This window comes from Lissotriton vulgaris, chromosome 3_1 (assembly GCF_964263255.1).
Source record: "Lissotriton vulgaris chromosome 3_1, aLisVul1.2, whole genome shotgun sequence".
Classification (NCBI taxonomy): Eukaryota; Metazoa; Chordata; class Amphibia; order Caudata; family Salamandridae; genus Lissotriton; species Lissotriton vulgaris.
The window spans coordinates 1,964,434,822-1,964,462,237 of record NC_141689.1 but is presented as its reverse complement, the minus strand read 5'-3'; the positions used below and the strand labels follow the sequence as shown (position 1 = coordinate 1,964,462,237).

The 27,416-nt window shown below is 45.4% G+C and overlaps 1 protein-coding gene across 3 annotated transcripts in view; it reads right to left on the bottom strand.

Annotated features, from left to right (window-relative positions):
* Positions 1-27,416, bottom strand: part of CEP44 (centrosomal protein 44) — a 319,162-nt gene that overhangs the window by 116,313 nt on the left and 175,433 nt on the right. For all 3 annotated transcript variants that reach the window (XM_086962444.1, XM_086962443.1, XM_086962445.1), the window contains exons 5-6: positions 20,845-20,967; positions 18,047-18,178 (exon numbers count right to left, since the gene is read on the bottom strand). In XM_086962444.1, the coding sequence (XP_086818570.1) occupies positions 18,047-18,178; positions 20,845-20,967 (255 nt within the window). The remainder of the gene's footprint in view (positions 1-18,046; positions 18,179-20,844; positions 20,968-27,416) is intronic.

Below are 27,416 nucleotides of genomic sequence, written 5' to 3'. Positions count from 1 at the left end.
TACTTGTTGGAGTAACTGCTCTAAAATGTGCAGCTGCTTCCAGTTCTTCCCAAGCTAAGATTCTAATTCTTCCTTTCTTTTTTATAGGCCACGTTTGTATTGGTTTCTAGTGTTGCCGATAGCTGTTTTATTGGGAGGAGTCGGGTTAGTAACTTTTTCTTGCGTGTGTTTTCTCTGGTCAACTTACGTGAAACCGTGCTACAGAAAGCTACAAAACTATCTAGGACATTAAGTGTGCCAGTTTCAACAGACAGGCACATTATGTCCTCATATGTATCAGGGATGGGAAGGAATTGTTCGGCTCAATGCTATCTCACTTCATTGTCACGATCCCCACAAGCCTTACCGTCTGCTTGTAGAGTAGTCTCGCAGAGATGAGATGAATAACCTCCTCCGTCTATTACCTACTCCCCTGTCCTACCTTATAATACCAGACCGGGGGCGTGGCAACAGTCGGGGGAAGGAATCCTGGTAAGGAGGTGCCCGAAGGTTTGGTTAAGTTCTAAGGGGCCCTCCGTGGTGACTACGCCTTTCTGCCTCAGAAGCTGAGCGAAGGACAACCCACAAAAATTACCATCCGCGATGATAGCATGCATTCATATCTAAGACACACATTTAAGCAGGAAGGTATTTTGGAACCATAGTCACCTGAGGGGTAGAAGAGTTCAGGTAATCCTCTATGAGTGAAGAGGAAAGGAACATTGCACTCCCGTGCTAGGTGTCTGGTAGAAAGGCAGAATGAAATAGGTGGAGGCGCACACCTGATGCCAGGAGGCGCATAAAAGTGGTGTAAGCCCCGCCTCGCGGGACGCCGGGCAAAGGGCAGGCCCTCAGAGGCCTGAAGAGTCTGGTCTGGGCCACGTCCTTTGCTTTACCAGCAAGACATCGTCCAAGGTAAATTATTAAATCATCCCTGCTGAATTGTGTGACTATATTGCGGCCCAATATAGAACTTACCAAGTCATTAAGTGGAATCATGGTCAAAAAGACACCAATGTCCACCCGATCCACGACAAGGAAATTAGCTCATGCAACAACCCCACTACCAAGCTTAACTGCTATAGACGGAATGTTACAACAAACAATTGGGGTTGTTGCCACTGAAATCGAAAATACCGAAAGACGCCTCTCATTACCAACGAACATGTGCCTGATAAAACATTCTACGCAAGGAGCCAATATACATGTAAATACATCTACAATAACAGCTATGTCACAGGACTCAATCTTATTGCACTCTTATGCGGACTTACCGGGAAATGGTCATAACCATGATGATGTATTACAACTGTCACCATTCACTGTGTTTGTTGCTCGGGAAAATAGGCTGTCATTAACTCCCAACTTACAGCCTAATGAGATAATCTCCCCCCCCCCCCCAGTGATTGATGTGTCTAACGTTAGAGTTGAGTTAGATGATTGCGATAATAATGATACCAACTTAATAGATGGGACAGTCAACACAAGTCTATCACATAGTATGAGTGATCATGGACCCGGCCAGCCCAAATATAAATTAACATCCAGTAGGAAACTGGTAACTGCAAATAGACATGGGAGGATATATAGAAGAAAAAAGAAGAGACCAAACCAAACTACTGTGAAAGAAGGGGGGAGGGGAAACACATTGCAGCAAAGCAGGAATTTACAATTAAATGAAAATCATGGCACTGTCCATCAAAATTCACTTCCCATTAACATGGAGGGTCTTATATCACAGCTAGAGCTCTTGGTAAAATCTCATATTACACCAATGGCTGGAAGACTTAGGGTCTTAACGGATAAGGTAGAGAACTTAGAAAACCTGGGAATAGCTAATTTAGATCTGCTAGAACATCTTAGTATGCAGAACAAGCAACCCACAGCCAATGCCCCAAAAGTAAATTCTAATAACATCTTGACTGGCAGCGAAACAAGAGTAGCCAGTCTTCCGGCTACGGCAAAAACAATCACCGCCCCGGTAAAACTACCTATTAATACCCCTACTATAATAACAGGGCAGAAATCCGATGTGGGGCAAAGGGAGAAAGGGAGTTCTGTACCCAATAGTATGGACAGAGCAGTACCTGTCCGCAAGAACATAATTCCCGCAATGATAAATCTACCACCGGAAAGTAGCGCATACGTAGCTATTTTTGCTAACGTACCAAGGCTTAAGCCCACCCAATTTGAAAATCATCAAACCCTTAAGAACAAAACTCTGCATTGGCTTGCCCAAAACTGTGGGTTTCCAATGCGGGGGGCAAATCAGATTATCTCAACACAGAGAGTAGGATGGTTGGGACCCAGCAAAAAGGAGATAAATGGAGACTGTATAGTCATAAACTTTAGAAGCCCCGATTGGGTTAGAGACTCGATTTTTAATGCACCCGTACCCTCTAAATGGGAATACAATACAACCCTGCTCCCTTTATATTATTTTTATAGGGGTCAGTCAGGGAAACACGCTACAGTTCGGATTGCTAATCAACATACAGCTACCCTTTTTAACCAATATAACACAGCTTATGATCCTGCCCCACTTTACAATCCATGGGACAACTTTGCAATCCCGACTTACAAATGATTTCAGGTGTTTGGCTCACTAGATGAGAATGACTAACTGAGGGACCAAACTACATCACCTAATTTTGAAGAAAATGTATTGAGGGGAATGGTTGAAACCAATCAAGGATTGATGGGTACAAATAGGGAAGCAGGGGATACCGTAGTAAGGTCTGCATGCAATGACCAGCACAAAATTGACAAAATAGCCCAGTCGATGCAACTTTTGTTACAGACATAACACTGGGTGAGAGTTCACAGAGACCTGAAATGGCCGCATTTTATGATACCACACATGATAATACTGTTGATGGCCTCACGGTTACCACCTTGAATATAGCGGGAATTGCTGCTAAAATAACTACGCCCTTCTGGAACAGTTTTATTACACATGGATACGATATAATTTGTCTCCAGGAGACGTGGCATAGAGCCCAAATACAAGTTGAGGGGTACACATCATATAGTGTGGATGCAACAGCTCCTTTAGCAGGAAGAGCAAAAGGTGGACTTTTGACTTTGGTAGCAACTACCCTAACAGAGTTTAGTTTTGGTAGCTGTGTGGAGGTGGCCCCTTATGCACTGATTCTGCGTCTAGTACATGGCAAAGGCAGGGACCTAATTATAGTAAACTTTTATAACAATATCATTGGAGCCAACCGGGGTATGATTGCACTAGATATAGAGCGGGCCATAGAGGGAGTATTAGAGCTATCAAGTGACTCTCCAGTAATAATATGGGCGGGTGACTTTAATATTCAAGCGTGTAGTCATGCACAGAAGGGGATCTGCGGTCATCGAGGGGAGTACTATAGTGGGGGTAGCACTGTTTACAATAATTTCCCGCACACTAACTATGGAAGTGCCCTAAATAATCTAGAAGCCAAATTAGACCTTGAGTTGCTAGATTGTACAAAGAATAAAGATAATGAAGAGTGTCCGGCATTTAGAGAGAGGGATGCCCACACTAACATCGATCACATTGTGGTGTCCAATGGATCAGTCTAATCCAACGTATGGGTAGTTGAGCAACCGGTGAGCGATCAGAACAGCATATCGCTGGTACTATCTGGCTGGGGGCCAAAAACTCATGCTTATGGGAGACCTGTCCAAGGGATCATAGCCGAAAGACCGAACGGCATGAGAATAAAGTGGATTAGAATTAACCCCAGCCAATTCATGAGGATGTTCTCTTAAAATGCAGAGGGGAAATGGGCTACTGTCTGGCATCTACAGTAACTCCAGGTAATTTACTCGCTAACTTCTTAAAAATAACTAAAGCAATAGATGATTCACTTACAGCTAGGAGTCGGAAGATGAGGAAAATCCAAGTGGTGTGGTTTGATAAGCATTGTGCCCAGTCATTAAATAAACTTAAATTAGCCCTTGATACCAAGCCCAGAGATTTAGCTAAAATTAGAGAGGAGCGTCACAATTATAAGACCTCCCTGGCTACCAGGAAAAAAGAACTTCAAAATGAGGCTTGGTCTAACTTGGATATGGCTGCCGAAACAAAAAAATCACAAATTATTTTGGGAAACTGTAATAGCCCACTCCTAAAGAACGATAACATCCCTGATATTACCTCTCATGTAAGCTGTCGCGCCTGGATTGCCCATTTTACTGGGATTTTTAATTCAGATTTTAACCTAGATGGGCCAATTTTAGACACAGATATAGTGCTTAGTTCAAAATGGCAAAAAATGCAGTTATCCGTGACCCTACTTGAGGTTACCGAGGCAATATGAAATAGTAAAGGTGGCAAAGCCCCGGGCCCAGATGGGGTGCCTATGGATTTTTATAAATATTAAATTAACTTATGGGCACCAATATTAACACGATATTTTAATACAGTTATAGAAGATAGGCTCTCACCAACATGGGGTCAGTCCATTATTGTACCTCTTTATAAGAAAGGCCTTAGGTCAGAGGCACGTAACTACCGTCCCATCTCGCTTCTGGACTCGTCAATTAAAATCCTCAGTCGAGTCCTTTTAGAGAGACTGGAAGCCTGGGTTGAGGAAAATAACATCTTATCCCCAGTGCAGTACGGGTTTAGAAGGGGGATGGGAACAATGGAGCAGTGCGTGAACCTGGAACTTATAATCGGCAAATACATAAAAGCTAAAGAGGGAAATTTGTTTTTGTGTTTTGCCGACCTAAGTTCGGCATTTGATCTGGTGGAACACTCGCTCCTATGGCCAGTGCTGTTGGAAATGGGTGCTCCGACCGACATTATTCACTTCCTGGCCAGACTGTATGAAAACCTGTCTAGCAAAGTTAGATTTGGATCTGCTGGAGAATGTACACCCTTATTTAGAATTAATAGAGACATCCCACAAGGATGTGTTCTTGCCCCATTTGTTTTCCTTATTTATAAATCATATAGACCAAATCCTAAGAACCATCCAAGTAGATGCCCCTATTATAAATGGTACCCCATTCCAATTTTATTATACGCGGGTGACGCGGTTCTTTTATCCCAGACCCAAAATGGCCTGCAATGTTTAATTAATAGGTTTCATGCTTTCATTGAAAGCAGAAAGTTGATAATTAAAGGAAAAACCTTCATTATGTCTCGTGGCAGGAAGATAAGAAAGAGCGGGACCTTTTATTTAGAAGGGGAGAAATTGGAAACCGTAAGGAAATTCTGTTATCTGGGTATCACATTCTCAGGAGATGGAGGGTGGGTTAACGAACAATAGAGTGCCCTTTTTAAAATGGTAAGGAATATTAGTGCTGTTTTTAATTTTGCTGCGAAATTGGGGGGCTGAAGAATTCAAGAGATGGTGTCCATATATAACTCTAGGTGCTTAACATCAGCCCTGTATGGGGCAGGGATATGGGGATACCATACCCGGAGTGGCAACCAAATCCAGCATGAGGAGAATGCCTTCCTGAAACGACTGCTTTGTGCCCCCGCTGCGGCCTCAAATGAGTTAATACATAGGGAAGTGGGTTTAAATTATGTTAGGACTTAATTGCCCTACGCCCTCTGGCCCTATGTAGTGTATTTTGTAAATGTAGTGTATTTTGTAAGCGCACAGCTGCCCCAACGGGGCGTCCCGGCGCTGTATAACGCTGTGGAACCCTTCCTGGCTCTCCCTGTGAGATGCCTCTCCTGGGCACCCCCAAGGTGAAGCCAGGCATCCCAGTGTTGTAGGGGCCGTTGTGGAGATTAAGCAAGCTATTGCCCAGAGTTGCAGCGTGGGACCCATGATTAGAGTAGGCGCCGATGCGAGAATTATAGAGTCTGCGGACATTGAGCCCAAGACCCTGCCGCGTCGGGACTTGAACCCTGGTGCCGGGCCTGATCTCTGCTTCAGAGTCTGCCGCTCTAACCAGTGAGCAACACTTCTCCACTATGGCGATCAATCTGGTCAAAAGAAGAAACAAAATTTACTCAGGATGCGATTAACGACTGTTTAAAGCTCGATCACCGCTCAAATATACCATGGCTATGCCATATTCAATCCTGGTACAAGACACTTTATGATTGTGATATTTTTGGAGTACCTATAGTGGGGATAGGTCCATCAAAGAAGGAGCTTAAAGTCACTTTCCTGGAACATACAAGAAGTACCAGAATGATCAAATATGTAAAACAAAGCACGTTTAACTCTTACTTAGAATATAACGTTAATGAAGGTTTTCAATCATATCTTACTGTTGTCACCAAAAGCTCTCATCGTTTTGTATTATTCCGTTTACGCCTAGGAATCGTGCACCATTTCGTGGCATTCCCAGTAACTAAGAAACCTGGAACATGCTTATGCCCCTGTGACGGTACATCCAAGCAGAGTAGCTGTCATTTTATGCTGTTTTGCAAATGTTATACTTCTTATAGGAAATTCTATTTGAAACCCATCCTTTTAAAATATAACACGCGTAGCACTAAAGAACAAGTTACTTACCTTCGGTAACGCTTTTTCTGGTAGATACAATATCTGCCTGTGGATTCCTCACCTTGTGAATATCCCCCTTGCGTCAGCAACGTTCGGAAAATTCTTCGTAGCACGCCGGCGTGGACGACGTCATAGGAGCACGGCTTCGCGCGCGACTCCGTCTGACGTCACCGACTCCACATAAGGCCCACGTCGGCGTGATGACGTCAGTTCCGCCCTTTTTTCCGTGCCTTCGAGGCACCCGGACGGACCAACAAGTACATATATATATATATATATATATATATATATATATATATATACACAATGTACACAGTACATGCAAAACAAATGCATTCAAAGTGCAAAACTATACAAAATCAGATAAAATCATAATTACATTTGCACATAACCCCAGGTATAGCAGAGTGGACAACGGGGAGGCGGGTGGGTCAGTGAGGAATCCACAGGCAGATATTGTATCTACCAGAAAAAGCGTTACCGAAGGTAAGTAACTTGTTCTTCTGATAGATACATCTGCCGTGGATTCCTCACCTTGTGAATAGAGTCCCACAGCAGTCCCCACTCCCGGAGGAGGGTGTCCACTCTGCTACACCAGGAAATCTTGGAGAACAGAGCGCGCGAAGTGGCCTTCCCTCCTCACCTCAGCATCCAAGCAGTAGTGCTTTGCAAAAGTGTGGAGGGAAGCCCAAGTCGCGGCCCTGCAAATGTCCTCAACAGGAACACCCCTAGACAATGCAGAAGTAGCAGACTTTGCTCTAGTTGAATGAGCTCTAATACCCTCAGGAGGGTCCTTACCCGCCAGAGAGTAGCAAATCTTGATGCACAGGATAATCCATCTGGAAAGTGTGCGCTTGTGCACCGCTCTGCCCTTCTTGCAGCCAGCAAAACCCACGAAGAGCTGATCGTCTATTCGATAGTCTTTAGTCCTATCAAGATAGAAGCTAACCGCTCTCTTCGGGTCCAGGCGATGAAGCCTCTCCTCCTCCTTGGAAGGGTGTGGGGGAGGATAAAAGGTAGGAAGGGTAATGGATTGACCTAGGTGGAAGGGAGTAACCACCTTAGGCAGAAAAGCAGCCCTGGTCCTAAGAACCATTCTTTCAGCATGGATGGACAAAAACGGGGGCTTGGAACTAAGAGCCTGAAGCTCACTTACCCTCCTTGCCGAGGTAATTGCAACTAAGAAGACCATCTTAAAAGAAAGAAGCCTCATTGGACACTTGTGTAAGGGTTCAAACGGCGAACCCATCAGATAGGTTAACACAAGATTCAAGTCCCAATGAGGAACAATAAAGGGAGAAGGAGGGAACTTATTAGTGAGCCCCTTCAAAAATCTTAAAACCACAGGTGATTTAAAAAGAGAGGGCTGATCCGGCAAGCAGAGGAATGCCGATAAAGCCGAAAGGTAACCCTTGACAGTGGCAACAGCAAACCCCTGCCGTGCCAGAGAAAGAGCAAACAACAAAATATCAGACAAATGAGCCTTTAACGGGTCAACATCCCTCTCCCTACACCAAGACACAAACTTATTCCACCTATACGAATAAATGGACTTGGTGGAGTCACGCCTGGCAGAAAGTATGACATCCACCACATCGTTAGGGAGAGAGAAAGAGTTCAGATTGCCCCGTTCAATCTCCATGCATGAAGGTGTAATGTCTGGAGGTGGGGGTGTAGAACCTGCCCCTCCATCTGAGAGAGGAGGTCTGCCCTGAGAGGGAGACGGAGCGGCGGGTGAGAGGAGAGGTGGAGAAGATCTGTGTACCACACCCTTCTTGGCCAATCCGGGGCGACCAAAATGACTTGGGCCCGGTCTTGGCGAATCTTCCTCAGAACCCGAGGAATCAAGGGTATGGGAGGAAACGCGTAAAGGAGCTGACCTCTCCAGCTCAACTGAAACGCGTCCCCGAATTGCATCGGATACTGGAGACTGCAGAATGACGGGCAGTGAGCATTCTCGCAAGTGGCAAACAGGTCCACCCGAGGAGTCCCCCACATCTGAAAGACGTAACGAACAACCTCCGGGTGAAGCCTCCACTCGTGGTCGGCAGAGAACTGACGACTGAGAATGTCTGCACGCATGTTCAGAACCCCGGCCAAATGATTTGCCATCAGACAAATCTGGTGGTCCTGAACCCAGGACCAGAGGCGCAGAGCCTCCCTGCAGAGACACTGCGACCCCACTCCTCCCTGCTTGTTGACATACCACATCGTGGTCGTGTTGTCCGTCAGGACTTGAACTGAACGACCGCGAAGGGAAGGGAGGAAGGCCTTGAGTGCCAGACGTATCGCCTGTAACTCTAGAAGGTTGATGTGAAGCAGCCTTTCCCCTGGAGACCAAAGACCCTCGACCTCCAGATCCCCCAGATGAGCACCCCACCCTAGAGTGGATGCATCCGTTATCACCGTGGCCACCGATGGTGGAAGCTGAAAAGGCTTTCCTTGAGACAGATTGCCTTCCACGCCCCACCAAGACAGATCCGCTGCAGTTTCTCTGGAGACCTTCACTGACTCCCCGAGATCTCCATTGTGTTGATACCACTGCCTGCGGAGGCACCACTGGAGTGCCCTCATGTGCCAGCGTGCATGGTTGACCAGGAGAATGCAAGAAGCCATCAGACCGAGCAGGCGAAGGACCTTCAGGACCGGAACAACCGCTCCATTGTGAAATAAAGGAATCATTTCCTGTATGTCGCGAATCCTTTGCGGAGGAGGGAATGCACGACATACAGTAGTGTCCAGTACCGCACCTATGAACAGGTTGCGCTGGGAGGGCACCAGGTGAGATTTGGGCACATTTATTGAAAAACCCAACCTGAACAACAGCTGCGATGTTTCTTGCAGGTGATGAAGCACCTTCTCGGGCGACTCCGCTTTGATCAGCCAGTCGTCCAGATACGGGAATACAGGTATCCCCGACCTCCTGAAATGTGCAGCCACCACTGCCATCACCTTGGTGAAAACTCGAGGCGCAGTAGTAAGACCAAACGGAAGGACCGCAAACTGGTAGTGTTGCGATCCCACCGTAAAACGGAGATACTTCCTGTGCGACTTCAGGATCGGGATGTGAAAATACGCATCCTGCAAGTCGATCGACACCATCCAGTCTTCTTCCAACAGCGCTTGAAGAACCTGCGCAAGAGTGAGCATTTTGAATTTCTCCTGCTTGAGATAGAGATTCAAAATCCTGAGGTCCAGGATTGGACGTAACCTGCCATCCTTCTTGGGGATCAGGAAATACCGGGAGTAGCATCCCTGACCCTTTTCCTGCTCTGGAACCACCTCTATCGCACCTTTCTTGAACAAAGCCAGGACTTCTTCCTGCAAGCGAACAAGGTGGTCCTCCGAACAAAAACCCTGGCAAGGAGGGTAATTGGGAGGGAACACCTGGAAAGGAAGTGCATACCCATTTTCTACGAGATTGAGAACCCAAAGATCCGATGTAACCGATTCCCAATCCCGTAGAAAATGAGTAAGCCGACCCCCCACCGGAGCCACATGATCCAGAATGGCGGATCTAGGGCTGCTTTGCTGCAGGGGGAGGGGGTTGGCTATTAGAGGAAGAGGAGGAGGAGGAGGAGGAGACTTGGCGCCCACGACCACGGCCCCTTTGCTTTCCTCTGTAGGATTTATACAGAGGATTCTGGCGTTGCTGCTGCTGCTGCTGTCCTTGATTGTAGGGACGAAAATTGGGTCTGCCAAAACCCCTATACTTTCTAGTCGCAGAGCCCCTCGTCTGAAGGCCCAAAGACTTCGCCGTAGCCCGACTGTCTTTGAATCTCTCCAGAGCTACGTCAGCCTTCTTGCCAAAGAGACCTGTCCCATCAAACGGTAAGTCCAACAGAGTAGACTGAACGTCAGAAGAAAAATCGGAGGACTTAAGCCATGCGGCCCTTCTTGTAGCCACAGTGGAGCCCATAATTCTGGCAACAGAGTCCGCCGTGTCCATACCACTCTGTATAACCATACGAGCTGCAGCCTGAGTATCAGCGACCACCTCGTTAAAGTTCTTCTTATCGTCCTCTGGAAGCTTAGCAGAAAGCTGTTTGACAGAGTCCATCAACGCGTGAACGTATCTCCCCAAGAGGCAAGTAGCATTGGTGGACTTCAAGGCCATGCTACCCGAGGAGAAAATCTTTTTAGCAGACTGGTCCAGTTTTTTTGAGTCCTTGTCTGCTGGCACCTGAGGGAAAGAACCCGCAGCCCTGCTGGAACAGGCGGCTTGCACTACCAGACTCTCCGGTGCAGGATGCGTGGAAAGAAATTCAGGGTCATCAGGAGCCACCCTGTAACGCCTTGCCACTGACCTGGAAACTGCAGGAGCAGATAAAGGCCTCTTCCAGACCTCCTTTATCGGTTCAGTCAATGCATCCGTAAAAGGAAGCGTAGGCTCCACAATTGAAGAGGGCGAATGCAACACTTCCGTAAGGATGTTGGGCTTGTATTCAACTGTGGGCAAAGTCAAGCCTAGCAACTCTGCAGCCTTCTTTATGACGACATGATAGGGTGCCAAGTCCTTAGATGGTGTGTCAGAAACGGTTGGCAAACCCCATTCAGGAGAAAGTTCCAAGCCACTTGCATCCTGAAGGTCCTCAAAACAATCCCCCTCATGCAACTTTCCTTCCTCAACCTCAGAGTCCACAAACTCCTTCTCCTCCAAGAGGCGTTGTGCCCTGCGCCTCGACCACTCCATACGGACCGAAGTCGATGGATCCGGTAACGACTCCGACGGCGCCGGAGCCGACGTCGAGCGAGGAGCCGGAGGACGGGAAGTGCCACGATCCGAATCCACCCGAGGCCGATCCGGAGTCGGCGAAGCCGCATGCGAAGTCGACGACCTCGGCGGCGCCGTACCGAGCCAAGGAGTGCAAGGCGTCGGCATAAACGGCATAAAGGGGGCCGGGGCATAAGCCTGGGGCACACCCAAATTGAAAGACAAAGGACCCATGGGACCCATAGGCGCACCAGCGGGGTACATCGCCCTCGAGTAAACACCAAACATGGCGTTTAAAAACTGCGAGGGATCCTGACCTGGACCTGGAAAGGGTGGGTACGAACCCAACGGCCGCTCCGAAGGAGGCTGATCCGGCAAAGGCGCACCCTGGCCCTCTTGTTCTTCAGGCTCCACAACCGGAGTCGGTGCTCGAGGAACCTCTTCTTCATGCACCGATGAATGGTGCGACTCCAGATCCGGTTCCGGCTCATGAACTGGAGAACCAACGTGAGATTGAGCTGGAGAAGGAGACACGAAGTCCTTATGATGTTTTCTCGACTTCTTCCTCGAATCCGAAGACTCCTTGCCAGAGTGGTGTCTGGAGTGATGTTTACTCCTCTTATGCTTCTTTCTCGAGGAGCCCGAAGCATGGCCCGAGGCCGACTTGGAACCGGACCTCGACCTCCCTCTGGACCTTGATCTCTCTCTCGACCTCGACTTGGCCTTCGAAGCCGACCTCGACTTCGCCCTCGAAGCCGACCTTGACTTCGACCGCGACCGTTGTCTCGACTTCGAGCGCCTGGACACTGACCTCGAAGACCTTCCGGCTTCCCTTTCCTTCACCTTAGCAAGCAGAAGCTTCGCCTCCCGCTCACGCAAGGCTTTGGGGTTCATCTTGTCACAGGAACGACAGTTCTTGACATCGTGTCCCGAACCAAGACACCATAGACAGTCGGGATGCGGATCGGTGATCGACATCATCCGGGAGCAGGAACCACACTGTTTGAAACCTGTCTTCCTCGACGACATCTCCGGCGATGAAGCGAAATCCGACAGAGAAACAATAACAGCTAAACAGCGAATAGATACAAAAGTATTGCAGAAGATCCCAGAAACCGTTAGCGTCGACGACGCGGAAAAAAGGGAACTGACGTCATCACGCCGACGTGGGCCTTATGTGGAGTCGGTGACGTCAGACGGAGTCGCGCGCGAAGCCGTGCTCCTATGACGTCGTCCACGCCGGCGTGCTACGAAGAATTTTCCGAACGTTGCTGACGCAAGGGGGATATTCACAAGGTGAGGAATCCACACGGCAGATGTATCTATCAGAAACAGCAATGCAATTGTTGTTTAACTTAGAGAGCTCAGATATATGTTTTTATGTGGCTACATATATTTTAAAATGTATCTTTGCACGAAAATCAATCATTGTATGAATTCAATACATGGCCTAGACTTATATGCACTTTATTATTGCTAGTTTGCACATGTATTATTAGACGATGTACCAATATTTACCTCAATATTGCTAATTTGCACACGTGCTGAAAAATGAGTATTTTATACAGCATTATATAATAGTATATACCATATGCACTTTATTACTGCTAGTTTGCACATGCATTATTAGATGAATGCACCAAAACGCACCTTTATATTGTTAATTTGCACATGTGCCCGAAAATCACTACTTTATACAGTATTGTTGGTACTTGTTAAATCAGAGACTGATGTAATTCTCTGATGTATATGCATTTTATTTTGAATTGTTGCTATATGGTTGTATTCATACATACCGAATAAAGCACTTTTGAAATTGAATTGAAATTGATATGGAAGAGGAACTTCATCTCTAAACACATGCTCTGCTCTGTCAGGTTCTGCAGCTAAGCATCAGGTAGGCATCCTTTACAGTGGTCTATGAAATGAAAATCTGATGGTAATGGATTACCTTTCAGTAGCTTTTTCATATTCCACGACCATTGCAGAGATTGTTTACTGCAAATGAAATGTCAAGCCTACCACCCTAGTCGTCCTTCCATTGAGACCACTCATCTTCGGGGGACAGTTTGAAGGGCCTCATTAGAATTTGGAATAATAAATATGTAGGATGCAACTGAAACCATAAGGGATGGCACTTGTCAAGCTGTTGGGTAAGGAGCTTACAGAAACTCAGAGCTTTAATTTGGAATAATAAAGATGTAGGACACCAATGAACCCATAAGGGATGGGACTTGAAAAGCTATTGGGGAAGGAGTGGGCAGAAATCACTGTAACCTCTACCAAACTACAGATACTATCTCCACTGGAGACACTTCTCCTAGATTTTTGTTTATGGTGGCTAACACCTGATAACCTATGTTGGGATCATGATGGATTTCCTCAAATTGACCTGGAGATCTAAACAATGAAAAAGATTGTTAGTGTTAAAATCTTGGAATCTTGTCTGAGATGAGGGAGAAGTGTAGGAAGAGAAGGTGTCCAAATTGTTGGTAGGAAGGCGACAGAGTAGTAGTTTTCTTCCTAGTGTTTTTGCACATGTTTTCAAGTTTACTCAAGTGATCTTGCATGTTGTGGAGTTCTTGTAGGCTGAGGCTGATCTGTTGGAGGAACAACCATATGCTTGATTGGTTACAGAATTATGACATTGAATCATATGACCAGCTTAGAAGAAAGCAGCAGAGGGATTTCAACTGGATCATTTTATTAAGCGCACATATCACCAGAGGGTCTCAAAGCGCTGGCCAAAACCATAGCAGGGAAGGAGAGACTGTACGAAACTGGATATATATATATATATATATATATATATATATATATATATATATATATATATATATATATATATATATATATATATATATATATACATATATACATACATACACACACACACACACACACACACACTACACCAAAATGATGTCAGATTTTACGAAGCAGCGCCTACCTCACGTGTAGTAAGACTACAATTCCCATGATCCTAGCGTGAGGGATGTATTTCTGGGGAGGAAGCGTGATCACTGATGCGCGTAATTCAATCTAGTTTCCTGTTTTTTGGAGTCCTTCGTTTTCTACCTGATTTCCAGCACGGAGGTTCACCCCGGGAGCATTCGGTGAGGGTAGGAGTCTAGGATTGGCAAAAGCGGAGCACGGTGCTTCCCACCACGCGTTGTCCTTTGTTGTCCGATTTCGAGGGTGACGATTCTTCGGCAAAGAAGCGGAGCGTAGTGGTGAATGAACCACACGCTGCCGTATTCTATTTTCTTTCATTACCTATTTTCCATGGAGACATTGTACTCGGAAGCGGAGAGCAGTGGTTTATTCTCTACGCACTGCTGTGTTCCATTGTTTTCGGAATATTGATTTCTTTGGGACAGAAGCGGATCTCAGTGGTAATCTTACCACGTGTTACCGTATTCCTTCTACTCTATCCACAGAACACATACGTTCAGCGGAGCGCAGTGGTGTTGGAACCACGCGTTACCGTTTCTTTGAGAGCCTTTTTATTTTGGGTGACTTGAACCCCAATTTTTCCTGTTATTTTGTGTACTGCCAAACTTCTAAGACTCTGTACAGAAGTGGAGCATGGAGGTTTATTTCTGAATCTTGTGGATGTTTTCCTTTGGCAAAACTGCAGGGTTTCTCTTCATTCCCTATGTACTTCCCATGATTTATAGAAGAGAGATTGTTTCATTTTGGCTCCAGTTAGAGATCTCAGAAACCCTTAGTTCGGTCTAGGCCTGATCATGAGATGGTATGCGTGGAAGGTTAAACTTTAATATATATTTTTATGCAGTGTGTGTGTTGATGTATTTACATGGGTTTCAACTGTTTTTACAGGTTATCTATGCGGCCAGAGAAAGACCTTGGGAGGTTACCAAGTGGATGTTGTAATCCACCTCGGTGCGATGGGAAACCATGACCCTACCATATGAACGAGGATGACTGGGGGCCCCAGACTTCAGAATGTATTACCTAGTAGCATAATACAGCTTCTCCCATTTGTGGTGCCATTCAGATGCGCGCATTCCCTACAGCAAACCTGAATCAGACCAGACGCACAGACTCCACTTCACACCATTCTTCCCCTGGGTTTCCCTCTGGACCCTAGAGATATACAGTGTCCACCACGAGCTGGGCGTGGCGCAAAGTGTAGCTAGTGACTGGAAGGAGCTCCCTATACTCCTCTGAAATTCCCATAGCACACAACCTATGGCTCCCTATCACTGAAATCAGTTTTGCGGGTGCTCCTATCCCACTCCATGATAAAGTCTGGTGACTTGTTCCTGAATGGACACATATTTGACAGTTTTGGGGAGAATCATGGAGCCGGATTGACTTTCATGGATCAGTTTATTTTCAATAAGGTGCGTAGGGCTCTGCGTGCTAAAATAGCGGAATATCCTATGGAACCTCAATCCTTTGCACCATTATCCCTCTTAATCTCTAGTTCGGACTGGACTCGACTGATTTCTAGGCTATACAAGGCCAGCATGACTGATTCCAAGCCAGGACACCAAGACCCGTCGGCATGGGAACGCGATCTTGGCCATCCTATTCCGGACGACCAGTGGGGGTACTGTTGTTCGCAGATCAGCCAAGTTTCCCTCAATAGAAGGCATACGTTAATTCATTTAAAATAATTATGGAGAGTGTATATGACACCAGCTAAGCTACATGCGATTGACCCAACCCGGCCTCACAGTTGCCGTAAGTGCAGAAGTCCCTACGAAGACTTTCTTCACTGGACGTGGACTTGTCCAAAAATAGCGGATTTCTGGGCAACCATTTTTGAACTCATATCCTGAATGACATCGTTGGCAATAGACTCCTCTCCTGAGGTCGCCCTTTTGGGCTATGTTTATAATATGCCTAAGACACTACGTAAATTCATTGCGCTGGCGCTGCTTCTGTCTAAACGGGAGATAGCACTAAAATGGGGTAGCAAACTGCTCCCGACCACCACTGCATGACTTGCTAGTCTCACCTATTGCAACTCTAATTGCGAATTATATGCCACATTGCTCTCTCCCAAGTCTTGTCCAAAAGCTGTATGGGATCCGCTCAAGATATATTTACAGAGCCTGGAACATGTTGCTCCTAGTCAGAATCCTGATGGTATGGTACCTACAGGCGTGGGTTGAAGGAGGTGGACTTCTTCACTTTATTGTGTATGGGTTTTGGATATGCTTTTGAGCATGGACTAGTCCGCTCCGCTGACTATGGCATCATAGGCAGACATGAACAGATATTAGTCAGACATTACATAATTTTGTGTCACTTTGTAATTTACTTTTCGAGAGAGTCATAGCACGTTGGTACTAAATGTGTTGAATCCTTAATGTGTTTGTGAAGGAACAAACTGCGGATATTGCATAGCTTTGCAAATGTCGGAAAATGATAACGTTTTCCCCAAAAAAACTATTTTCTCGTGACAACTTGGTTCACCACTGATCAGAAGCCTTGAACACAGCAGCAATGCCAGAGATGATGGTACTACTACCTCTCTTTAGACATCTCAACTGAAGAAGTCTTTAGATATTGAAGGCACAGTCCCACCTCCCCTGTCCACCATGTCACTTTTTTCTGTCTTCTCTGCTCCGAGATCCTTTAGCTTCTCAAGATGGATGAATCGGCTTCAGCTAATGTTAAACATACCACACACAAAGTGTGAGCACCAAAAAGAGGGGTACGTCACAAAACACAAGGAACATTTCCATGGCAGATGTATAAAAATTAGGAATTGCTTACAATTTTTTTTATGAAGATGGGGAAAAATACAAGATTTTCTAAAAAAAAAAATCATTACAGGAAAGGGTAAGAAGGTCCTAGTTTCCATCTCCAACAGGCTGACAAAAACGAATAGGGCTTGGGAGGCTGGACAGGATTTCGAAGCAACTGGTTGCTGCAAAAGAAACCAGTGCATGTTTTCACGGCCATGAACTTTAGAATGCTTATTGAACTTCTCTCATTTCCCCCCAAATTTCATCCTAGCTTTCCTTGGCAACAGTGATAGGACAATGTAGTGCAACAGATTCGTATCTGTTCTCATTTTTTGTATTTGATAAATAAGAAAATCTATCCCAAACTGGACATGCAGAGATTATCGGCATTATGAAAAAAGGCACATTTTACATCTTGTAAATGTATATAATAAAATGTTCTAGGATCTCCGCAACAGGTGGGCATTAGTTAGTGTTTAAGACTACCAAGCAAGATCCTTCAACGCAGAACCATGTGTGATATGGAGAGAAATGTTCCAATCCCACATGCAGAAGTATGGAGACCAAGCAGGCATCTGGGAGGAGGGGGGTCGGGGGGGGGGGGGGGGGGGGGTAGTTGGGGCTGCGTACGAACACTAGAGAAGAAAAAAAGAGATTCAGCACTCTGACCAACACATAGTATGTTTCAATAAGCTAAACAAGGGTGTTGCAATACTTATACTAATTGATGGCTTATTGTTGAAGAGGAAAGAAAACTTTAATAGGGACTGTTTAGTTTGACAAATACAAAATAGCTGTGCTTAAAACGTGGAGTATGCCGCAAAAATCATTTGAGATAAGTACCTCCAGTTGAGCTCAGAATTCAAATGTTTCAGAAAACTGAATGCATAGATAAGTAGAAACAACGTAGTCACCAAGTAATTTCCTTTAACATTAGGTTCTTCTTGCATTGAGGGTATTTTTCGCTCTGATGCACAGTCACTTATATATGTATCTTTTGAATATACGTACATAGTTTCGCATAACACTCTTAGAACTAGTCCAGGACATTTGAAACACTGGATTTAAGAACACATTCACAACTATTACCTAAAATGGGAGTAAAATCAATTTACCAAGAAGGTACATTCAGAAATATATATTCTAAAAATGATTACCTCTTTTTCACAGCTGACCTCAACGATATCTTCTTCTGCGGACCAAGATTCTTCCTCTTCCTCTTCAGTCAAAGGACGAGGCTCTTCCAAATCAACTTCGCTACCCGTGTGACGCTGTACAAAAGGTTTCATCTATAGGTAACAAACAAATATTAGGAATAATGAAGCGTTCATTTTGGACTTCCTGACAGTACTTATTTTTAACAATTGAAGGTTCTAAAATCTTCTTTTACAGACACCAAATAGAATTATTGTAAAATGAAATCTTGATGCACAAGTCTTCTTCAGGAATTTACCTTTACACTTTAAAAAGTACATCTCCAAACCACATTTGGATCTCCAATGTGAAATATGTTAAATAATTCTGCTATTTACATGGTTTCTTAAATGAACTGGGAATACAATAGACTTGGATTTACAGGCAATAATAAACTTGCCATTGTAACAGATGGTAGAGCCACATACATCGTACATTATAATGGGTGGCAGCACTAGATGTCCAGTGTTTAAATCTTGCCATCTGATCCTGTGCTGAATAAACTAATGGTAAGAACAGATGCTCAGCCTAATTCTAACTACTCTTCACAATGTTTCTCCTGTTTGAGCCGTGTAACGTTACCAGACAGCAGTTTCACTCCCAAGATGAGTAAACGTCTCCCCTAAGCAATACGTGTGTTTTGTTTTGTTTTGTTGGCTGCCTTCAAGCAAACATACGATCGAGCTGGCATCTGTGGTGGCAGAGACTCAGTCTGCAAGGGCAACTATATGATGGTGGGCAGTGTAGGTTGATGGAATAATCTGATCAATTTGGCATACTTGTTTTGTAGAGGGATGGGCTGTTTATCCAGCCGTAGCTTTAATTTCAAACAGGTATTTATTCCAGCCAGGAATGCTGAACTGAATGTCGCTGGAGACTCAGTGGTGACTACTGCCTGCAAAGTGAAAGCAAAGAAGCCCAGGTGCTAATACAGTTTCAGCACAATACATCTAGTGGGTGACAGTAGCCCTGGAAGGCATCTAATGGTCGAGACCCCGTATACCATTCTGTAAACTTTCTTCACAAGGTTATTTTTTAGCAGGTTGCAACCACCATTCTGTGGAGAGCCCAACCATCACAGTGTTGCCAAGGCTGTACAAGGGACCATTATTTTCCCTACTCAGTAGTAAAGCAGGTTGGGCTACCAGTGCACCTGCAACTGAAAGATGGGGTCGTCCAGAAGAATAAGGTTGTTTGAAGACAGATACATCTCCCTACAAATCTAGGCAGGCCCAGTTGCTCTGGTTGATCCCACCCATAGCTTATGTTCCTCTCAGAGAATAAGCTACGCACTTATACTGCCAAGGCAGACATAGTAAAACTCAAAAATGCCCTCCTTTGTTTGATGGTGATGCAACGTCTCTGGAAGTGAACTGTTTTTATACTTTAAATACACAATTCTAGAGATGCAGTAACCAGTGCAGGTTGAGTTGAGTTTTTTCTTCATTTCAAAGGAATTTGATTTCAAATGTTTTAATTTAGAATCCAGTGATTTTTTGAAGTTGGATGTGTCAGATGTGCCCTACACTAAACAGGTTAAGACTGGTCCATTATCAATGTTTTCCATGTTCAATAATAAAGTCTCTGAAACAGATGGAGCTTACTTCAAAAAGGAACCAGAAGGTAAATCTATAGTCTGCATTTATAGACATATCAGATTTCAAGTGTTTGGTAGTGTTTACAGGGCCTTGTTCTACCGCATGAGCTGATGGCTTTGTGCCAGTATCAACATTTTTCTCCTCTAAAGGGGATAGTATTAAGCACAACCATGGGCATTGTGCCCTTTAAGAGAACCTCTCCTCCAATTTTGATTTACATAATTGTTCTAGTCGCAACTGTTTTGCTCAGAGAAAGTATTTCACCTCCTCCTAAAATTACTGTCTCTTTAATAGCCCTGTAGGATCTTCTCCTATAGTTCTACCTAATCTGTAATTGCCATCTTTCACTCCACCTTAGTCCCATGGATCCAATTTCCTGTACCTTCGCTTCCCTTGATATTTTGCTTTTTTGTCATTTTGTAACTTATCTGCATTTATTTTTCCCTATTTCCTCTGTTTCTCGGTCCTCACCTTTACCTAGGCTCCCACTAGTGATCCTGACATCCATTCTATTTAATGATTTCTCCCTCCCACTCTTTTTTCACCTCAGCCTTGCATCACGTTTTACACCATTCTCTATACAGTTATAAGCTTTAGCTCCACCTTCATTCCCGCCAGCAAGCTTTGCTGGTCTTCCCTCTTTTTTTTCTTCTTTTCGTCCTAGCGGCCCAGCACCAACTCTTAGCTATTTTTTCTGAATGCCAAGTAGCCACATCTATAGGTTTGACTTTGAAGCGCTAGTCATTGTTTTATGTGCTCTTGTGTTACAATAGAATTCATGTAGGTTCTTTAGAAGAGATCGTCATGAAACCTCGGGTTGTTCTTATGTACACCATGCTGAGACCATCCAGGATGAGGTGCGCTTTATAAAAATATGAAATAAAAATAAAATAACATATCCTTAATAGAATTGAAACTTTCCGTTAAGATAGCTAGGAAATGTTTTATTCTGTAGGACTACTTTTACGGTTAGGTGACAAAGATTGTGAACCCAAAAGTTTTAAACTCATTACCACCATAATAAAGACAGGATGCCAGAGCAAAAATCCATGTATAGCCGGAAACTCAGACAGCTAAGGAAAGAATTATTCAAAAATCTTTAGTTAATTTCTCATAGCAAGACTAAAAATGTTATGAAGAAAATCCAAATGTATTTTGTATACCTGAACAGTACTTGCAGAAGTCCATCCTGACTGAACTGAAATATTCTCCTCACACGGATGCTCTTGCTGTGCCTCCATATAAAGTTTATTAGGATTTGGTTTCTTCTTTGGTTTTGACTTCACCTTTCAGAACAAAGGAAAATAATACATGTAGCACATAACAGAAATACCGGTTTAAATCTACACAACATTACAGCTCATGATATCATCTTTCCTCCTGTTTGATAGGGCATGCTTGCCAATCAAGTTTTTTGAGTCAGCACTGCAGTTTGTTTGTGAGCTATCCTAGAGTGGAATGCATGACTGGGGGAGTACAGATGAGTTCTTGAGTGGGACAGCTGTCTATTACTTGGCGGGTTTAATAGGGGCATCTGAGTCGATGAGTTTGCATGCATGGGTAAAGTACAAGAGCCGACTGCTATTGGCCTGTTGGATTTATCGCACAGCCAACACAAAGTAGACAATGCTGTTGTAAGAATTTCAATTGGTCTTCTAACAGTGTGCTTTGTGTGCTCTGTTGTTTTTTTAAAGATTTCAGGAACATATTGGTAATGGGCAACTACATGTAGGAATCAGTACGCTAAAATCAATTTACCTCGTAATTCTCCAGTGCTAAGAGACAGCTCCATATTAAAAAGTAATTCAGTATTGTAAAATGACTAATTGCAAAAGGGATCAAGTAATTTAGTACGAAAAATTACTGCCTCAGATTTAGAAATGCACTTGGAATTAGGCAATTAGTGCTCCTAAAATAACGGTAAGCCATTAACTGGTTTAGGTGTGCTTATTACTACCTCTAAAGATGATGAGAAACCTTCTTCCCGATCATGCCAGACATTTTTAAGAGTAGGTTTTGCACTTTCTATCACTACAATCACCCTTCATGGACTTGTGTTTGTGTGTAAATGAATTCTACAGCGAAGTTTTCTGAAGTGGAATGAGACAGCTGCTATTATGTTCTTTATAGGTGGAACGTTTACAGAGGTGCTTGCAGCTTTTACTTTGTGACTAGCTTTTAAACCCGAAATAATTAAATCCGAACTGTCAACGCAAGGATTTTGTTTATGGATTTTCTATATGCCCTGCTTGTTCCTGTAGCAATTCAACAGTCTTTCCTATCGGCGCCGTAGCTTCTCCAGCTGGGCACACCAAAATTGGCTTTTGCGGGTCATCACCTGAGGTTTCTAGAGTGATGTTAACTGCTGTGGGATTGTAATTATCATTTACGCCCAATGTAGGAGACAAGGGTAATTGTGGTGTGGAGGGGTCCCTCTTCTTGCTTCGACCCTTTTTCCTGTTTGAAGTCATGCATGCAGCAAACTCTACCTCATTATCTGTATAAGCCTAAGGCAAGCCCGTCTAAACCCGTCCGCGACCGACCGGGGCAAATCATCATGCGCGATCCCTAACATATACTTCTGAACAACTGCGCTCCCTCAATAAAAACAGGCCGCTAAACCCTGCCACACTGTCTTATGCTCTAAATCTTGGCATTGCTTCACCTATGCCTATCTCGCCCGTCCCCTCCCCCACACCCCACTGCTGCCCTCCTTTTGAATACGAGATCAGCCGTTAAGCACCAGACCGAAATATTCGATCTTTTAGATTCCAATTCCCCTGACCTACTGTTTCTAACCGAAACTTGGTATAGATCTGACTCACTGCCGAGCGTCCTGGCGGCCCTCCCGCCCCACTACTCCATGCTCCGTGCAGACCGATCCGAGCAAAAAAGCAGGTGGTGGGGTAGCCCTGATTGCCCGCAAGGGATTTCCTTTTCAGATACTTGCATCGCCCATACTACCAGCAGCTGACTGCCTTGTAGTACGCTTCACTTCTTTCAAGACCCCAATTACCTGTGTATTAACGTATCGGCCACCTCGGCCATCCCCCAGCTTTCTCTCCGCCTTCCAGAACTTATTGGCCACCTTAGTAGTCAATAGCGCCTCTGTCCTCGTCCTGGGAGATTTCAATGTTTGGCCCACTGACCCCACCGAGAGCACCACTTCCAAAGACTTTACACAACTGCTTCTTAGCCTTAACTTCACTCAGCACATTCAAGGCCCCACCCACACCCGGGGCCACATCCTTGATCAGATTTGGACATTAAACATCCCCACCTCCACTCCTACTATTTCGCCCTGTCCTTGGTCGGATCATTCCCTGCTCGCTTTTTCCTTGGATTTGAGCCATAAAACATCTCCCTCCCTCCCCAAAAACACCTGGGCAAGGAATTGGAATCAGGTCAACATTCCATCTCTGTGCAACTCGTTAGCAGCCACCTGTCCAGATCTATCGGGCTCGGCTCCACACTCCCAGGCTACCATCTTAGATCGTTGGCTCACTACAGCCTGCGACCCAGTGGCCCCCGTGAAGCGGATTACCATCAACCGCACCCACAATGCAAACAAGTGGTTCAGCCCTGGACTAAAAGCCAAGAAACTAGAGTTACGGCAGGCCGAACGAGCTTGGAGAAGAGCATATTGCCCCACTCGAAGACAACATTTTATCACCTTACTCAGTGAATATAAACTAGCCATCCTGGCAGCTAAGACCGAATATTTCTCTGGGCGCATTCTAGCCGCAGAAAGCCAGCCTCGTGAGATTTTCTCCACCGTCCACGAGCTGGCATCATCGGACAGAACTCTACCCAAGATCCCCCCCTCCCAGGCCCTATGCGACTCGCTTAACGAGTTTTTTATCGAAAAAATAGCCCGCATCAAAGCCAACATCCCCCCTCTTCGCCCACTCTCACTCACCCCCAGCCACCAGACAATAATCGGTCCTTCACCTCTATTTCAGCACTGACTAGTGAATCCCTGCCCCCTTTACTCAGGCGCGTTAAGTCGGGCTCCCCAGTTGACATCTGCCCGGCACGCATTCTCTGCCAGATTTTTATTGAATGCCCATCCCCTGCCCTTACCCTCCTGAATATTTGCTTCACGTATGGCTTCGTTCCGGCCCCTTTTAAGGCTGCTACAATCCTCCCTATACTAAAAAAAATGGGGGCCGACCCTTCCTCTCCGGCAAACTACCGCCCTATATCTCTTCCCCCTTATTTGGGAAAGGTAGCCGAGTCCCATGTCACCCAGCTGCTCAGCTCCTTTATAGAGGACAGTAACTACCTTGCACCCTGCCAGGCAGGCTTCCGCCCCCGCCACTCTACTGAGAAGGTGGTTATTTCGGTCATGGACCAACTCAGGGAGGGACTCGATACCAACACCCCTCAGGCCCTGGTCCTCCTGGATCTGTCCGCCGTTTTTGACACGGTGGACCATTCCATCCTTTTGTCCCGTGTCAAGGCGGCGGGCATAGGGGGACAGGTACTGACCAGGATAGGCTCCTTCCTGGACGACCGCACTCAGGCGGTCCACCTTGCTGAATTCTCGGCCCCGCCCGCAGGGTGAAATGTGGTGTCCTCCAGGGCTCCTCCCTCTCTCCCCTTTTATTTAACCTTTACATTTTTCCTCTTATTTTTGCACTGCAACAATTGGAGGTCACAGTCTATAACTATGCTGATGACCTCCAACTCATTTTGAATTTTTCCTCCCCTTCACCAAGCATCACTAGCTTCCAGTCCGTCATGCTGTTTATCCGGGACTGGATGAATGCAAACCATCTCAAACTTAACCTGGATAAAACAGAGCTGATTTTGACTGGAGGCAGTGGCAACCCCTGGTCTCCCTCATTCTGGCCCCCTCTCTTGGCCCACCTCCCAGTCCCTCCCATTCAGTTAATACCCTTGGCATCACACTTAATCATCATTTGACACTTTACACCCACATCAGTTCTGTTGTTTCTTCTTGCTTTTTTACCCTGCGCATCATTAGGAAAGTGTCCCGGTTCTTCTCTTCCTCTGCACTCAAATTGATTGTAATGGCCATGGTCTTATCCAAGATCGATTATGGGAACATTATCAATAATGGTGCCCCCGCCTATACACTCCAACACCTTCAGCTGGTGCAGAACCAGGCAGCTCGCCTGGTACATGGACTATCTAAATATCATCACTCCTCACCCCTTCTCACTGCCCTCCACTGGCTCCCCATCAAACAGCGGGCCCTTTTCAAACTCCGTTGCCTCACTTTTCAAGACCGGGCGGGCACTGCTCCTGCTTTCATCAACTCTGCCATCACCAATTACAGCCCTTCTAGAGACCTGCGCTCCTCTACTAAATCCTTATTAGTCATTCCCCGTTTTAAGAAAAAAGATCGGGAGGCCAGAAATTACTGGTCCTCGCGCCCACCTTCTGGAACACTCTTCCGCCCCCTGTCAGATTCTCTCCCTCCTACATTGAGTTCCGCAAAGCCCTTAAAACTTTTTTGCTCCAGCAAGCTTTTAGCTTATAGTCCCCGGTGTCCCCCCCCCAGCACAGGAATCCTATAACTGCATAGTGAATGTGCGCTCTATAAATTGATAAAAATTCAAAAAAAATTCAAATAAGAGAAATGGCTGCGTAATCAAAGTCAGATTGAGCCCTGTTATTTGGTCTGTTAAGCCTGTTAAGTTTAGTTAATCTATACAGCTTTGCTTCAGCCTGACCACAAGGGGGCTCCACATAAAATAAGGGGGGACCTGGTGACCCCAGCAGTTTGAGTTGATGTGAGGGGTTATAGGGAGCCCCTCTGAAATTTTGCCTGTGACCCCACGAAAATGTTAAAAATGTATAGCCACCTCTGCCCAAAAGTCCCCTAATTTATCCCTTGTTCTAGCAGGGATAATAGGGCTGCCACTGCTACTGCTGCACAGATCCCCCTGCGTGGAGCCTGATCTGTCTCTGGATGTCTCTCCTGCCCCCGGTCCCATCAAGTACCTCTGAGAGCGCTGATCTCCGCAGCGGCACCTAACCGGAGTTTCCCTTTCCGCCGAGCCCAGCAGCCTCCTCTGATTTTGTCTTGCAGCCTCCTCGCGCCGAGTAGCAAGAAGCCGAGCGGGGTCACTGCACGTCTCCGCAGCCGCGTGAAGACTCGAGGCAGATCGCAGGAGTCCCATTTACCAGCGCTCTCCCATGCAGGATTTTGTGTCGCTGAAAACACCTAGGTTTGTCCAAGGGAGGGAGCCCTGAATTGCCTCACACCTACGCGTTAGAGAATACTTTGAATTAAGCCTCTGAAATCCGTTACCAACACTCGTACCCATTCACTCGCGAAGCTCGCGACCAAGCGTTCAGCCGGCCGCCATGTTCTCCTCGACCTTGCCAATGTTGTGGGATATTGAGACCAACAATAATCCAAGCATACAGCAGGACGCTGGTTCAGTTAAAAATACAACCAGGAAACAGAGGGCTCTGAAAACTAAAAGCGTTACGACAGCAGTGATATCTAACAGAGCTGCAAAAACAGAGTAAAAAGAGCAATTAAAGAAGGGCTCACATTTAAAAGTCACCCCCTTACTTCTCTCCTTTAAGATCCAAGAGAGGCCAGTACAGAGAGACCTTTCAACCAACGCAATGTCTGCGTCATCACTGAAGACATTGGAGTCGCCAAACAAATACCAAGCTCTCATGTTAAATGAGTTGGGGGAGGGCGAAGAACATCCTACCGAACTCCCCATTGAAGCTACCCAAGAAGGTGCCCCACAAATAGAGGATGACCTACAGCTTGCTTATGATCAAGGTAGCGAGCAAGATATGAATACTACTATAAGGGGCGATATAGGAGTTAAAAGAGATGAAAATTGGGTTTGCCAAATCTGAGAAAAATCAGGGGAAAATCCAGGCTATTTGTGAAGCCTTGGAGACCAAATTTAATGCTCTTGTAGAAAGAGTGGTGGTGGTTGAAACAGCCTTGGAGCAAGTCAGGGAGGACGTGAGGCTCTGTCAGAACGACATCGAGAAATTAGCTTCATAGGACAGAGAACTCAAGGACAAAATTGAGACCTTAGAAAATAACTCAAGGAGAAATAATTTACGTTTATTAAACATTTCTGAAGGCCAAGAAGGGCAAGATAGAAGGTCTTTTGAAGTGAGTCTCTTAAAAGAGTTCATTCCTGATATGGATGTAAAAAACTTGGATGAAGATATACAGAGTGTCCGCAGAGACCCATTTAGACTCAATAGAGATAGGAAAAATTCACGTAGAGTTCCAGTTAATTTCAGGACTTACTCACTAAAAGAACAAATACTGAGCAAGGCCCTAAATGCTGGCACCCTGACAAGAGATGGATTCAACTATAAAATCCGCTCAGACATATCCAAGGCAACAGCCGATGGGCCCTAGAAAAATATATGAAGGACCTTATGGCTTAAGGAGCCACTGTCCAAATGAGATTTCCAGCCCTCTTACGCATAATGTGGCGTAATAAAACCTACAACTTTAGAGACCCAAAAGAAGTGGAGTTAATATTAGAACACATGAAGATAAATAAGGATAATTAACATAATGAGCCTCATTGCTTTAAAATAATTCCCATTCAACCGCAGTCCTCATACTGGGCAACTAGGATTGCTCAATGGTAATGGGGAGGGTTCTCCAGAGTGGGGGGTAAGCACAAATGTTCTTCTTTATTTCTTATGCACATTAGTTATGTTTTTGGGTGGGGAGCATTTGGGAGAAAAAGCAAAAAAAATATTTGTC